This window comes from Hylobates moloch, unplaced genomic scaffold (genome assembly GCF_009828535.3).
Source record: "Hylobates moloch isolate HMO894 unplaced genomic scaffold, HMol_V3 SCAFFOLD_8, whole genome shotgun sequence".
NCBI classification, from domain to species: Eukaryota; Metazoa; Chordata; class Mammalia; order Primates; family Hylobatidae; genus Hylobates; species Hylobates moloch.
The window spans coordinates 95716140-95731982 of record NW_026652283.1 but is presented as its reverse complement, the minus strand read 5'-3'; the positions used below and the strand labels follow the sequence as shown (position 1 = coordinate 95731982).

The window sequence follows — 15843 nt, the reverse complement described above, 5'->3', positions numbered from 1 at the left end:
GCTGGGGGACTTTTAATGCAATCATCAAAACACAAGGCATGTGTTCAGCAATCATTTTCTGCTTCCCTAAAGATATCCATGTAATCAGTAGCAATCACATGATCTGATGGATTAACTGATTTGCGCCTTTTTAAAAAGGTTTTCATCCTTTTGTCGTTACCTTTTAATATTTACAACAGAAGATTGCTAGAAGTGCACAAACAGGAATAGCCCAGTTTCCATGATTAACTGCTCTCATTATGCAGGAAGCATTTCTGGCTGCCGTAAACAAATCACGTCAAAGGCAGCCCATCAAAGGCTGCTCTGTGTGCGGACAGCAGGGCCACACGGAACAAAGCTTGCTTCTGGTGGAGACAGAACCTAGCCAATGCGCAGCTGCAGGGGCGCAGAGCACCCTCTATCCAAGCTGCACAACCATCAGCACATTGTCAAGCTCTGAAGGAAGGCCCTGGAGCTCATGGTCACAAACAGATACATTTTAAAAATCAACCAAAGAAAAGAGCTGCTTTGCTTTTCACCAAAGGGCATGTTATAAAAATATACAAAACTAGACTGGAAGTTATCTTATTGACTCATAGAAGCCAAATATTAAGGTAATTTCAAAGCCTCATTTCCAGGCTTTATTTTATTGCCAGCCTCCAAGAACAATTCTTTTCCTAGCAACTGTTTCAAACAGAGAAGCCAGAAAATACTTTACAATGATTGCATGGCCAAGACTGCATTAGGTCCTAAACACACACTCGACAAATAAGAATTATGCATAGTTTTTTTCACAGTGAAAGAGAAAAGGATTTGCAATTACAGCCACCAACACTGTTAGTGTTTACATCCTTGGTTTGCGCAGGAGACTGTCTAGAAAGCTCCATAACGACACCAGAGCCTGCCATAATCGCAGGGGGCCTCCAACTTTCAGTCTTTTCTTTCCTACAGGGCTAGTGTTCCCTTCTTCTAATCACGATCTGACAGATTTTAAATCCAGTTTTCTGCTAATAGCAGAGCTAATTCTACTGCACTTAGGGACTCTGCCTAACTTACTTTTATAATATAACAAGTTGAGTTCAAAAAACCATCAAATACTCTATAACTCACTTAATGACTGTCCAGATGACAACTTTTAGCTATAAAAAAGTTATATCACCTTTATAACAAATCCTTTGGTTTCTTATATTTAGTAAAATGATTTTTTTCATCACGAAACACTCTAAATCAATATATGCTGTAAGATGTGTGATGTGTCATTTTTATGGTTTCAGGCAAAGACACACCAAAAAATTTTGTTTACCATAATAGTTTCTGGTCACAGAATATCAGGTGGAACAAATTTGAATTGCGTGCCATGTTTGGATAGACCCAAAATAATTTATTTTGCATAAATGCACCAAGTGAGGGAGAGAACAGTATCTTCAACAGCTCTTTGTGTGCCTGAACTATTTCCACAAGATTTCATGCTGAGCCTTTACTCTGTCCTAAAATGTTTTCCTGTTTCTATCACTTTATTTACAGTTTTAGTTTTAGTTTTAGTGTGCAATAAAAACGAATCAACAAAGGCCTGAAAATTTTGTGGGGAAAAATTGTGCAGAAATAAAGAAGAAGTTGAATTAAACTCCATGATATTATTTAATGTACAATTTCCCTTCAAATTGTTACTTATAAAAATTTGTTTTCAGTATTCAATTGATATATTTTTCTACCTGGGAAAACTACTCAAGTATCATGGGCTGGGATGAAACACACCATAATTTTTCTCATTAATACTGGTGAAAATAATTTTTTCATCTAATGGTCTTTCGCTTGGCAGCAGGGTATTTAGGAATAATTTAAACTCACTAAACAAGGAGTAGTTAGTTATATTTCCTCCATTACCAACTGTAACCACACTGTATATCCATTTATTTACTTGTTTATGATCTATCTCCATCACTAGATTATAGGCTCCTTAAGGGGAGAAATTTCTTTATCTGCTTCCTGTTGTGACATGATCTAATTTACATTTTAAGAAGATCCCTATGATTTCTGAGTAGCAAATGGATTCCTGGGGGCAAACATGGAACAGAAGTCTACAGAAGTAGTCCAGGCAAAAGCTAAAGGAGATTTAGAGAGGATATTAGCAGTGGAGATGGAAAAAATAAGCAAATTTGGGATATGTTAGTATTTCAGAAGTAGAAATGTTTGATCAGTTAGAATAGGAAATCAAGTCAGGTTTCTAGCTTGAGCTGATGATGGTGCCACTGACTAAAACGGCTAAGACTGGAGAAGGAACAGATCTGAGGGGCAAGAAAAGATAACAGGGTTTCATTTTTGGACATAGTAAGCTTGAAATGCCTATTAGGCAGCCAAATGGGAATGTCATCAAGGCCACAGGCTACCAAGTCTAGACCTAACCCAAAGGAGAGATGAATGATGGCTAGAACTACATACTGGGAATCATTAGCAAAACGTTATCATTTAAAGCCTTTGGCTGGGGTTGGATCACTAAGAAAGAGAGAATAAAAACAGGGAAGAGGAGGCCTGGGCCCTGGGATTTTCCAACGTGATAAATAGGTTTCCTTCTTCTAGCATCCTCTTGTTAATTAATTCATTAAGGAATTTTTCAGTGACAGCATATTATCATCAAAAACATTATGACCAATATGACTTTAACTTTCACATTTGACCATACTCGCAATATTCAGACTGTAATCATCAATGCAAACAATCTTTGAAGTCTTCTTCAAAAAAAAATAAATGCCAGAGACTAACTCTGAACCTCCCTGTTTATGGAGTGATAAACAAGAGAAAAAGGAAGGGGAACTAAAGAATAAGAAACAAAAAAGCTCTATTTTGAAGGTAACAGAAATAATGTCACAAAATACAAGAATAACAGTGCTTTCGAAATAAACCATACCCAAGCAATGAATACCTTAGATTTTGTAAGTATTCTACTTTTTTTCCTTAGAGTTGTAACTACTTAGTCTGAAATACACAAACGATTATGTTATGAAAACACACAAGTTCAAGCATCTTGTCAAATCTCTTCCTACTGTTTCTGGTTTCTACAGAAATTGACAGAGGTAATTGCTAGAAAAATAAGGAGAAGATACTTAAAACACTTTCTATTCAGAGAAGTGAAGTGAGAATCTTCTGGCATTCAAGGTGAGGATTGGTAGCACTGAAGTCAATTTATGCTTCTGGAACTAAGTTTAGATGTGGGTAAACACAATCTTTCTAACACTCACTTACTCCATCTGACTTCCTGCAACACATCCTCAGTCCTGGTTTAACCCAAAGAACAGTAACTAAATTATATTAGTAACTAGTTTTCCTATTATTTGACTATAAATTCACACACCAAATTTTTACTCCAACATCATTTATATTACTAAACTAACCACACTCTCTTTAATATGAAACTACTTTACTAGGTGGAAAAGCAACCTATATTATCTTTGGAAATAGAATATATTCTTTACATATATGGCTAATTAACATTTAAAGTCTCAAGTGTAGGTAAATGCTACCCAACAAAGCTAAACATAATTTATCAACTTTACGAAAAGGAGAGGAACCACAAAAATCAAGTCAGTACCAGATACTAACTCCAAACGTCCCTGAATTCCAACTTGGTCTCATTCTACTTAAGCCCAAGGTGATTATGCTAGTGAAGTTCCTGTGTATGAGTCTCTTGATCAGTATTATCCCTTATAGTCTGTACACAGATATAACAGAACCCATCAACCCGACAATTTCTATTAAAGACAACTAAGTAAAACAATTATTCTAGGTATAAAAACACATTTTACGCATGGAAAATGGAGGGCAAGAGGGTCATCATACCTCAACCCAGAAGACACAAAAAACAAGGCAGTATCACCAAAAAAAAAAAAAAAAAAAAAAAAAAAAGAGAACAGTATCATTTTACACAACGGACCCACTATTAAATTTCCACTCACTCCAAAAGAATCAGAGGATAGATAATTATCAGCAGGATGTAAATATTTTGTTATTATGTCTCAACTAAGTTTTCAAGCCACAAAATCAACTATTTTGAATCAGTGATATAATACATTTCAGTGCCTAAAACTTTGCTAAATAGTCTTAGAAATGTTTGAGAGCTTAATTACTCTTACCTTTGCAGACACTCAAAATCATACCGCCTGAACTTTGCACTTCATCAAATTTGGCAAATATCATTTCTAATCTGGGAATAAAGAATAAATTGGGTTTGTTTGATTTTTTTTAACATACAGATTAAACAGAAACAATTTCCTTCACCATTCCCTTAGAAAAAGCAATTGTAGGGATTCAGCTAGTTTTCTATATAACTCTCTTTCACAATTAACTCACTGAAAGAAGACACAAAACCCATCTCTCTTCAGTTGAAAGAAGTCAAATATAGGTAGGACTCTACATATTTGCAGGTAAGTTTGTGAAAAGACAATTTTTACACAAAGCAGTTTCTCATGTTTCATCATAAAATCATTTCTCCAAATCCATCAAAAATATCCTAGTTTCAACCTCATAATAAGTCTACTCAGTCACCAAGACATCTTTTAAAGGCACATAAAAATCATGCCAAAGTAACTTAAGGCAAACGTAAAAACAATAAAATATAAAATATCAAAAACTAAAGAGATGGCTAATATCACTGATAATCTGATGCTATCCCTGACGCTATTCACAAAGACTATTTTCATACAACACCAATTCCACTGGTGCTTCTAATTTTATATTCAGGACTTTCTGCACTTCTGCTATCACTTTTCTTAGTTAAAAATGTGTTTATTACAAAAGTAATGTACATTCATTATAAAAGAAAATTAGGAAATATAAATAGGAACAAAGAAAAAACCACATTTCTATCAGAGAATGTATTTATTAACTGTATCCTTTCTGATACTTTTATATTCATATACAAATTTTCTTCAGAGTGAAATGGGATAACACTGACAGCATTTTTTTTTAGTTTGCTTTTCTTTCCCTTGCCAATATATTGTGCTATGATTCATTCTTAAATTTGTGACTTAGAGAACGGGGGAAGAGAGGAGGGTCACTGACATATTGCCTTTAGTTGCCAAATGTTCTTCTCTGACTTACCCACCTATATCTGTCACAATTTCATTTCCTAAAACCTTACTTAAGCCTTGGTCCTCATCGTGGTCATTTCTTACCAGTAAATTAAAGGTACAGATACTTTTTGAAATAAATTATTGGCTTATTTCAGTAAGAACTAAATTTTTTTAGTTGAAATCTCCTAGGAATTCATTATAATAGGATTTCTAAACCTTAACATCACCTCCTACTTCCAATAAATTCAACAAATACAACTATTTACATATTGAAAGCATTTCGGTTCAAAGATACAGGTCTCTTTATCCTACAGAGTAGTATACTCTGGAGGGTTGGACAAACACCAAGCAGGTTGCCCAGACACAAGACGTGGACATAAGATAGAAGGAAGCATTGGAATTGGAGGCTGGAACCTCAGAAAGGAGGCTGGGCATGGTGGCTCATGCCTATAATCCCAACGCTTTGGGAGGCCAAGCAGGGCAGATCACCTGCGCACAGGAGTTCAAGACCACCCTGGCCAACATGGCAAAACACACATCCCTACCAAAAATACAAAAATCAGCTGGGTGTGGTGGCACATATTTGTGGTCCCAGCTACTAGGGAGGCTGAGGCACAATAATCGCTTGAACCTGGGAGACAGAAGTTGCAGTGAGCCGAGATCCTGACACTGCACACTCCAGTCTGGGTGACACAGCGAGATTTTGTCTCAAAAAAAAAAAAAAAAGAAAGAAAGGAGAGGATTTCGGAGAGCTGTTTGAGAAAAAGCAGAACAAGACATGAAGGGGCATAACATTTGGCTATAGATTAAAAAAACAAGGGTAAAAAATTTAGGACAGAAAGCTCAGAAAGAGAAGTGGGTTGGCTAGGAATTAAGGTAAGGCAGATAATACATGGAGACAGGAATCTAGATGAAAGCAGCTTTAGTGGAAGAGGGGTCAAATGAAATAGTAAGCAAATATAATATGAATATGAGAGAGAGGAGGGGAGGGGAAAAGAAGAAAAAGGGGCCAGAGTAGAAGGTATCATCCAAAGGTCTTTTGGGACTGGGTTGGGCTGAGACACACAGAGTAGATGATTACCTCACAGCATTAACCTTGCTGCCAGCTCTTCAGTTACCCTATACACTCTTCCTATGACTGTTCTACTCTCTCTTCCCAGTCACTCTTTTCTTCTAATGATTCTCACTTTACCAACTTTCAAGTAAAATTAACATCTGACTTTTGTTTGGTATTTATTAAAAATATTTTAGTCACCTGTTCAAAATTTTATAAAGGATAAGTTCATAACTCATCTTTAAAGCAAACAAAACAGCAAACACAGTATAATTTTCTATGTGGCCCTCAGTGAATCCCTCCAACCCCATCATTAAACTCTATACACTTATTTTAGAAAAACAAACGCATTTATAATAGATGATTATCATACATATAATTTGGTGAAAAAAGGAAGAAATAAACAATTTAAGAGCAGAAAGAACAGCCTAAGATATTTTAAGTAATTCGGGGAAGAAATTAGGAAATTCAATGGAAGAAAAATACAACAGAGACTGGATTGTCCAAAAGATTATAAACACAATTTAAGAGGCCTACAAAGCTCTAGGAAGGTTCTGACTTAGGATAAGGATAGAGGCCAGTAAAGCATTAGGAAGGTTCTAACTCACAGAGTAAAGAAGACAGAATTAGAAAAGCAACTCTAACCAAAGTCCAGACTTAAAAGTTTAGAATAAGAATAGTAAATCCCAAGTATAACATGAAAGAGACAATTAGGTATCTCAGATTTTATCTTTTTAAAATAACAGTATTATTGAGATAAAATTCAGTACCATACAAACTGTACAATATAATGATTTTTAGTATATCTGCAGAGTTGTGCAACCAAATAATGCATTTTAGGACATTTTCATCACCCCAAAAAATAACCACATACCCATTAGCAATCATTCCCCATTTACCCTGATCTCTCCAGTCCTAGGCAAACACTAATCTACTTCCTTTCTCTAAAGATTATATCTAGCCTATGAGTTGCCATATCTGGCCATTTCATATAAATGGAATCATACAATATGTGGCCTTTTGTGACTGGCTTCTTTCATGAATGTTTTCAAGGTTGATGCATAATGTATCAGTCATCCCTGTTGTGACCAAATAATATTCCATCGTATGGATTTACCACATTTTGTTTATCTATTCACCAAGTAATAGACATATGTAGATGTGGGGTGTCTCTATTTTTTGGCTATTATAAATAATGCTATTATGAACACCTGTGTGTAGGTTTTTGTGAGGAATGTTTTCATATCACTTGCATATACAGCTAGGAATGGAATTACTAGGTTACATGATAATTCTATGTTTGACATTTTGAGGAATTACAAACTGTTTCCAAAGTTGCTGCATCATTTTACATTCCCAATGTAAAATGTATGAGGGCTCCAATTGCTCTACATCCTCATCAATATTTGTTAATGTCTATCATTTTTGTCTATCAGTTTTTACTTTAGTCATCCTGGGGGCGTATAATAGTTTTGATCTGTATTTCCCTCATGGTTAAATGGTGTTAAACATCTTTTTATGTGCTAGTGCCATCTGTATATTCTCTTTGAAGAAATTCAAATATTTTGTCTGTTTTAAAAATTGGGTTATCTGTCCTTTTACTATTGAGTTGTAAAGAGCCCTTTATAACAGTCAAGATACGTGTCTTATAAGATATTTGATTTTGGCCAGGTACGGTGGCTCATGCCTGTAATCCCAGCACTTTGGGAGGCCGAGGCAGGCGGATCACTTGCAGTCAAAGGTTAAAGACCAGCCTGGACAACATGGTGAAACCCCATCTGTACTGAAAATACAAAACGTAGCCGGGTATGGTTGTGTGCACCTATAATCCTAGCTACTCAGTAGGCTGAGGCAGGAGAATTGTTTGAAGGGAGGTGGAGGTTGCAGTGAGCTGAGATCGTGTCACTGCACTCCAGCCTGGGTGACAGAGTGAGACTATCTCAAAAAAAAAAAAAAAAAAATAAAAAAAAAAATAAATAAATAAATAAATAATATTTGTTTTGCAAGTATTTACTCCCATAAGTTTTCTTTTACTTTCTTGATGGCGTTCCTTGAAGCATAAGTTTTTAATTTTGATGATATCCAATTTATCTTTCTCCATTGGTTACTTGTGTTTTGGTGTTGTATCTAATAAACCACTGCCTAGTGCTTTCTAAGAGTTTTATTATTTTGGCTCTTACATTTGGTTGTATGATCCATTTTGAGTTAATTTTTGGGTGTGGAGTGAGGAAGAGATGCAACTTCATTCTTTTGTATGGGGATATCCAGTTTATAAAGCACCACTGTTGAAAACACTATTCTTTCCTGCTCTATTAAATGGTCTTGGCACCTCTGACAAAAATCAACAGACCAAAAATATGAGTTTATTTCAGTATAGTTCCATTGATCTATATCTAGTTTTATGCTAGTACCATACTACCAGAACTTACCTTTTAAAAATTATTTGATAGAAAAAAATTGTTTAATTATTATTTTAAAACTATTTGACTTCACTGGGCGCAGTGGCCCACACCTGTAATCCCAGCACTTTGGGAGGCTGAAGCAGGCAAATCACAAGGTCAGGAGTTTGAGACCAGCCTGGCCAACATAGTGAAACCCCGTCTCTACTAAAAGTACAAAAAATTAGCCGGGTGTGGTAGCAGGGGCCTGTAATCCCAGCTACTTGGGAGGCTGAGGCAGGAGAATCACTTGAACCCAGGAGGCGGAGGTTGCAGTGAGCTGAGATCGTGCCATTGCACTCCGGCTCGGGTGACAGTGTGAGACTCCAACTCAAAAAAACAAAACAAAACAAAACAAAACAAAAAACTATTTGACTTAATGTCTTTATGAACCATACTTAAGTTTAGTTGTTTTAACAAAGAAGAATGGTTCTAATATAAATTTAAGAGTGGGCAAAAACAAACTTTAACCTTAGAGGGCTATATCCAACAGAAAATTTGGAAACCATAAAGGGAGCAGTATTTGAGAATCAAAACTATGCCTTCTAAACATTAAAGTTAGAATTTGATCACTATAACAAAAGAATACTTGTTTCAAATGAATGTAATATTCAGTATAAACTCTTGAGAATATATGGTAGTGGAAAAAGGGAAATAGTGGAACAATAGTCTGAAGAAAGGTGTAAACCAAAATTAATCTATGCTTTAACTTACAGAAGTTTAAGATCTGTTTAATATGTGTTGTTACTTTCAGGATTCGAAATATTACCTATAAAATAATGAGGCCATAGGCGTCAAGAATAGAAAACACTCTGCATGTTTGAAAAGCAAAGCTCATGTACCCATACAGAGTCCTCCATTGCCTACTACCTGCTAAAGAAGCATCACCAAGGAGAATGACACAAGCACAGCATGGAAGAAAGAACAATGGACTGTGTGTCAGGAAGCCATCAACCTCTTACTGACTAGCTGTCACTGCTCTGGGTCTCAGAGTCTTCATCTGCCAAGTGACTACCCATTTCGAGGAGGGAGAAATGGTAAGAACGGCTAGGGGTAATAAGTCATTGGCCTATTTCAGTAAGAACATTAAAGTATTAGCTACCTGCATATGATAAAACCCCTATGAGGTTAATTCTGATGAGAGGAAAATCAAATAAAGAGTTTCCTCTAACAAGTAACATTACTAACAAAAGATATAAATCAAGAAGAAAGGAAAATTATAGGTCAACATCATTTTGAGCACAGATGCAAAAATTCTAAGCACATATGTGCACACTTAATTTATAACAAAATTAGAAATGAAAGATGTTTTCAATAAGTGGTGTTGGGTCAAGTGAGTATCCACATGAAAAAAATTTTTACCTGAAGTCTTTTATCATTGCATTTGCCAACAAACAAACAAACAAATCCAAGTGGATTATAGATCTAAATGTGAATAAAACTTTAAGACAATTACATACAAGAATGTCTTCATACATTAGGGTAAACAAAGATTTCATAAACGGGGCACAGAAATTTCTACTCATAAAGAAAATGACTAAGAACTACATTAAAATTAAGAACTAATGTACATCAAAAGGTATCACCAAGAAAGTACAAATGCAAGTCACAGAGTGAGAGAAGATAGTTGAAGCATATAGCATTGACAATGGCTTGTATACAGAACATATAAAAAAGTTCTACAAATCAAGTTTTTAAAAAGAGAACTCAATTAAAAAAAAAATGGGCAAGAGGCCTGAAAAGAACACCACAAAAGAAGACATCCAAATGGCTGATAAACAGATTAAATGGTGCTCCTCTCTATTTGTAATCAGAAAAATTGCATGTTACAACCACAATGAAACACCACACCCACTAAAAACCTAAAATTAGTAAAAATAAGCCTAACAATACAAAATATTGGTGAATATGTAGAATAATGGAAACTTGCAAACAGTACCAGTGATAATATAAATGGGATACAACCACTCTGGAAAACTGTCCATATCAACTAAATGCCTCCAAAAGAATGAATTAGTATGTACACCACAAAGCATATACAAGAAAGTTATTAGCAGCATACTCACAAAAACCGTAAACCAAAAACAATGCAAATGTCCATCTACAGTTTGGATTCATAGTCTATTCATACAATGGAAAACTATAAGGCTATCAAAATGAACTGTAGCTGGATCCAACAACCCAAAAGAATCTATACACACACACACACACACACATACACGCACACATATATATACACACACACACACACGTAAAAAACATAATCTTAACAGAAAGAAGTCAAACAAAAAAGTATATGATTCTATTAATATAAAATTCAGAAACAGGCAAAACTAAACTATGGTGTTAGAAGTCAGGATTGTGGTTACTTTTAGGAAGAGAAGAGGTAAACATTTAAAAGGATTCGAAGTGGCTTCTGGGATGTTGTAATGTTCTACTTCATCTGTGTGGTGGATACATGCATGTATTCACTTTGCTATAATTTATAGAATTGTATACTAATGATTCGTGCACTTTTCTGTATGGAGTTCCTACCTGAATAAACATTTAAAATATTTTTTTAAAAAGTAATTCCTGCCTCTGATTTCCATATGTAAGAAGCCTGAAAAGTTGCTACTCAGCCCTAACAACAAGTAAAAAGTTAAACAAACTACAAAATCAACAACTCTTCTTAGATCTGTAAGAAAAGTGAGGTCACAGGGGAAACCGCCACACTAAAAATCAGAGATGGGGAGATGAAAACAGAATCACAACTTACCAGAGCATAACCCATCAGTAGAAACCTCTGTGAAAACCAGTGCCAGGGTAGGAAAACCTGACCTGTAGTTAACAAATTGCTGGAGGCTCAGAGTGGACAACTCTTGAGCGTTAAAAACTCAGTCATGGTGGTGCAGAGGGAGATCACACTTTTTGAGTTTTACCTCCAGGAGTTCAACTTGGTTTTCAGAGTATCAGTGCAAAATCCTATCATGTTTCCAGCAGGGAGAACCGAAAAAGAACCATTTTGAAATATGTGAGTGTATTCTGTTCTCCTTAACAATGTCTGACCTTAAGTGAAACTATTTAATTAGACTTCATCTGCTGGGGTTTTATCAGAGCCTAACTGACCTAGGAAAATACCCATCTCCTGTTGCTCTAGTTTTCCATGTGGAGAAATGGAAATCCCGAACTCCAGTCTCCTACACCCTTCCATATGAAAAAAAGGGAAATATATGATTCCAGCCCACTCTAGCTAGCCATCCTGTCCCACCTAAGCGAGAGGAGGGCGGGAAACACTTAGGAACATTTGTGAAGTTCACAATCCAGAGACAGAGGCTCACTAAAAGAGACCTACTCATAGGACTACAGAACACTTCCTCTCCCATACCTTACCAACACATTACTAAACGCCTGTTTCAAGTAGTTCCTTTTACCTGATACATCATGTCCAACTATTAAAAAAAATTACATGGCATTATAAAAGACACAAAAAAAGAGAGAGCAAGTATCAGAACCAGACCCAGATATGGAAGATATATTGGAATTACCGGACCAGGAATTTTTTTAAAACTATGATTAATAGCTAAGGGCTCCAAAGAATGAGGCAGATAGCATGCCAAAAAGGAAAAAAAAAAAAATAGGTAAGAAGAGAGAAAGAAATTCTAACAAAGTACCAAAAAAAAAAAAAAAAAAAAAAAAAGCTGGAGATGAAAAACTTAATAAAATTAAAGAATGTCCTTATTGGGCTTATTACTAGACTGCACACTGATGTATCTCTGAGCTTGAGGAAATCTCAACAGAATTCTCCAAAACTGAAAAAGCAAAGAAAAAAGAGATTGGAAAACAAAACAGAAGAGACTATCCAAGAACTGTGGGGCATCTATAAAAGATGTAACATACATGTTAATGGGGATAATAGAACAAGAAAGAACAGAAAAAGTATTTGAAAAAAAGTATTTGAAACAATAATCACTGAGAATTTCCCAAATTAATGCCAGATACCAAACCACAGATCCAGGAAGCTCAGAGAACACCAAGCAGAACAAATGACAGAAGAACTACACTTACACATATCATATTCAAACTATAGTAAATCAAAAATAAAGAAAAAAATTCTCAAAGTAACCAGAGGGGAAAAAAAAACACTGCCTATAGAGGAGCAAAGATAAAAACTATATCCCACTTCTCCTTGTGCAAGCAAGAAGGAAGTGAAGTAAAATATTTAAAGAATATTGACAGAAAAAACACACTAATCTACAATTCTTTTTAGTTTTCTTTTCTACCAATCTAGAATTCTATACCCAGTAAAATTATCCTTTAAAAGTAAAGAAGAAATAAAGACTTTCTCGAAAAAAGATTGAAGGAATTTGTTGCCAGTAGTAATGCTGGCAAGAAATGTTAAAAAGGAGTTCTTTAGAGAGAAGGAAAATGATACAGGTCAAAAACTCAGATCTACATAAAGGTATAACTCTAACGAAATGAGTGTAAGACTTTAAGAGGAAAAGTACAAAGCTCTGATGCAAGAAACCAAAAAAGAAGAAATAAATTGAGACATATTCCACATTCATGGATAGGAAGGCTCGGTATTTTCAAGATGTCAGTTCTTCCCAACTTGATCTATGGATTCAATGCAATTCCAATCAACATTCCAGCCAAGTTGTTTTGTGGATAACAACAAAGCAATTTTAAAATTTATAGGGAGAGGCAAAAGATCTAGAATAGCTAACACACTATTAAAGGAAAAGAACAAATTTGGAAGATTGACACCACCTAACTTCCAAAACTACGGGCAGTGTAGTATTAGTGAAAGAACAGACAAATGGATCAATGGAACAGAATAGAAAGCCCAGAAAGAGAACCATATAAATATGATAAAAATGATCTTTGGAAAAGGGACAAAGTCAATATAATGAAGAAAAGACAGTTTCTTCAAAAAACTGTGCTAGGTCAACTGGACATTCACAAACAAAAACATGAATCTAGATACTGACCTACATCCTTTCCAAAAATTAATTCAAATGGATCACAGAACTAAATATAAAAAGCAAAACTATGAAACTATTAGAAGATAACATAGGAGAAAATCCAATTGACCTTTGGTTTTGTGATGACTTTTTAAATACAACACCAAAAGCATGAACCATGAAAGAAATAACTGGTAAGTTGAACTTCATTAAAATTAAAACTTTCTTCTCTTTGAAAGACACCATCAAGAGAATGAGAAGACAAGCCACAGCGTGGGAGAAAATATTTGCAAAAGACATATCTGTTAAAGGACTGCTTCCCAAAATAAAAAAAGAACTCTTAAAACTCAACAATAAGAAAGTTAACAATCCATTTTAAATAAGGGCAAAAGATCTGAACAAACATCTCACCAGAGAAGATATACAGATGGCAAACAAGCATACAAAAAGGTACTCCAAATCATAGGTCATCAGGGAAATGCAAAATTAAAACATGATACCACTAAATACCTGTTAAAATGGCCAAAACCCAAAACACTGACAAGATCAAATCCTGGCGAGAATGTGAAGCAATAGGAACTCTCCTTCACTGCTGGTGGGAATACAAAATGGTACAAGCACTTTGGAAGACAGTCTGGCAACTTCTTACAAAATTAAACATACTCTTACCATGCATCACAGTGATTGCATTCTTTGGTATTTACCCAAAGGAGACAAAAATGTATGTCCACACAAAGCCTGCAAACTCACATTTTTAGCAGTTTTGTTCGTAACTGCCAAAACTTGGAAGCAAATTAGATGTCCCACAGTAGAATGGAAAAACTGTGGTACTTCCAGATAATGGAAAAGTTTTCAACCCTAAAAAGAAATGAGCTATCAAGCCATGAAAAGTCATGGAGAAAACTTAAAATATGTATTATTAAGTGAAAGAAGCCAATTTGAAAAAGCTACATACTGTATGAATGTAACTATATGGAGACAGTAAAAAGATGAATGTTGCCAAGGGTTAGATAAGGGAGGGATAAACAGGTGAAACATTACGGATTTTCAAGGCAGTAAAACTATTCTGTATGATACTACAATAGTGGACACGTCATTATACATCCATCCAAACCCATAAAATATACAACACCAAGGGTCACCCCTAGTGCAAACGATAATCTTTGGGTGATAATGATATGTCAATGTAGGCTCATCAATTATAACAAATGTACCACTCTGTTGAGGAATATTGATAATGGGAGAGGCTAGGCATGTATAGCGACAGAGTATACTGGAAATCTCTGTACCTTCACTTAATTTTACTGTGAACCTAAAAGTGCTCCAAAAATAAAGTCTAGCCAGGCATGGTGGTTCATGCCTATAATCCCAGAACTTTGGGAGGCTGAGGCAGGAGAATTGCTTGAGCCCAGAAGTTAAAGGCCAGCCTGGACAACACAGGGAGACCCTGTCTCTACAAAAAAATTTTAAAAATTAGCCAGGTGTTGTGGTGTGCATCTGTAGTCCCAGCTACTCGGCAGGCTGAAGTGGGAGGATTGCTTGGTGCCAAGAGGTTGAGGCTGCAGTGAACCGTGGTCACACCACTGCATTCCAGCCTGGGCAGGAATAAGAGCTTGTCTCAAAAAAATTAAATTAAAATCTATTTAAGAATAATAAAGCTAGGTGCAGTGGCTCACGCCTGTAGTCCCAGCACTTTGGGAGGCCAAGGCAGGTGGATCACGAGGTCAGGAGTTTGAGACCAGCCTGACCAACATGGTGAAACCCCGTCTCTACTAAAAATACAAAAATTAGCTGGGTGTGGTGGCATGTGCCTGTAATTCCAGCTACTCAGGAGGCTGAGGCAGGAGAATTGCTTGAACCCGGGAGGCAGAGGTTGCAGTGGGCCGAGATCGCACCACTGCACTCCAGCCTGGGTGACACAGCGAGATTCCATCTCAAAAAAAAAAAAATACATAAAATAAAATAAAAATAAAGTAATTTCAATATAAATTTAGAAAAGACATAATGTATACATACACACACACACACACACACAAATACATATGTTAACATCACTTCTTTCTTTCATCCATAAAATGATGTAGAATTTACTCAAATGGAATTCTTGTTAGCCCTGGAAGTAGAAAATGAATAGATTATCAAGTCAACAAAAAGCTTATTTCTGAGACAATCTTATTACCAGCAAATAATTGGTACTGGCAAACAACTGCTGCTAAGAGAGACAACCAAATATAATGAGACACATCATACCAGAACACATCACCACCTATAAAGTAGCCTTGCTCTTCCTGACATCCCCCCACCAAATATCTGTTGAAATCTCTAGATTTAACTATACAATTTCAGGATATGAAGAGAAAATA

General features: G+C 35.7%; 1 protein-coding gene across 25 annotated transcripts in view; it reads right to left on the bottom strand.

Annotated features, from left to right (window-relative positions):
• Window positions 1–15843, bottom strand: part of CLASP2 (cytoplasmic linker associated protein 2) — a 226429-nt gene that overhangs the window by 167743 nt on the left and 42843 nt on the right. For all 25 annotated transcript variants that reach the window (XM_032162155.2, XM_032162156.2, XM_032162161.2 and 22 more), the window contains exon 7: window positions 4107–4177. In XM_032162155.2, coding sequence (XP_032018046.1) covers window positions 4107–4177 — 71 coding nt within the window. The remainder of the gene's footprint in view (window positions 1–4106; window positions 4178–15843) is intronic.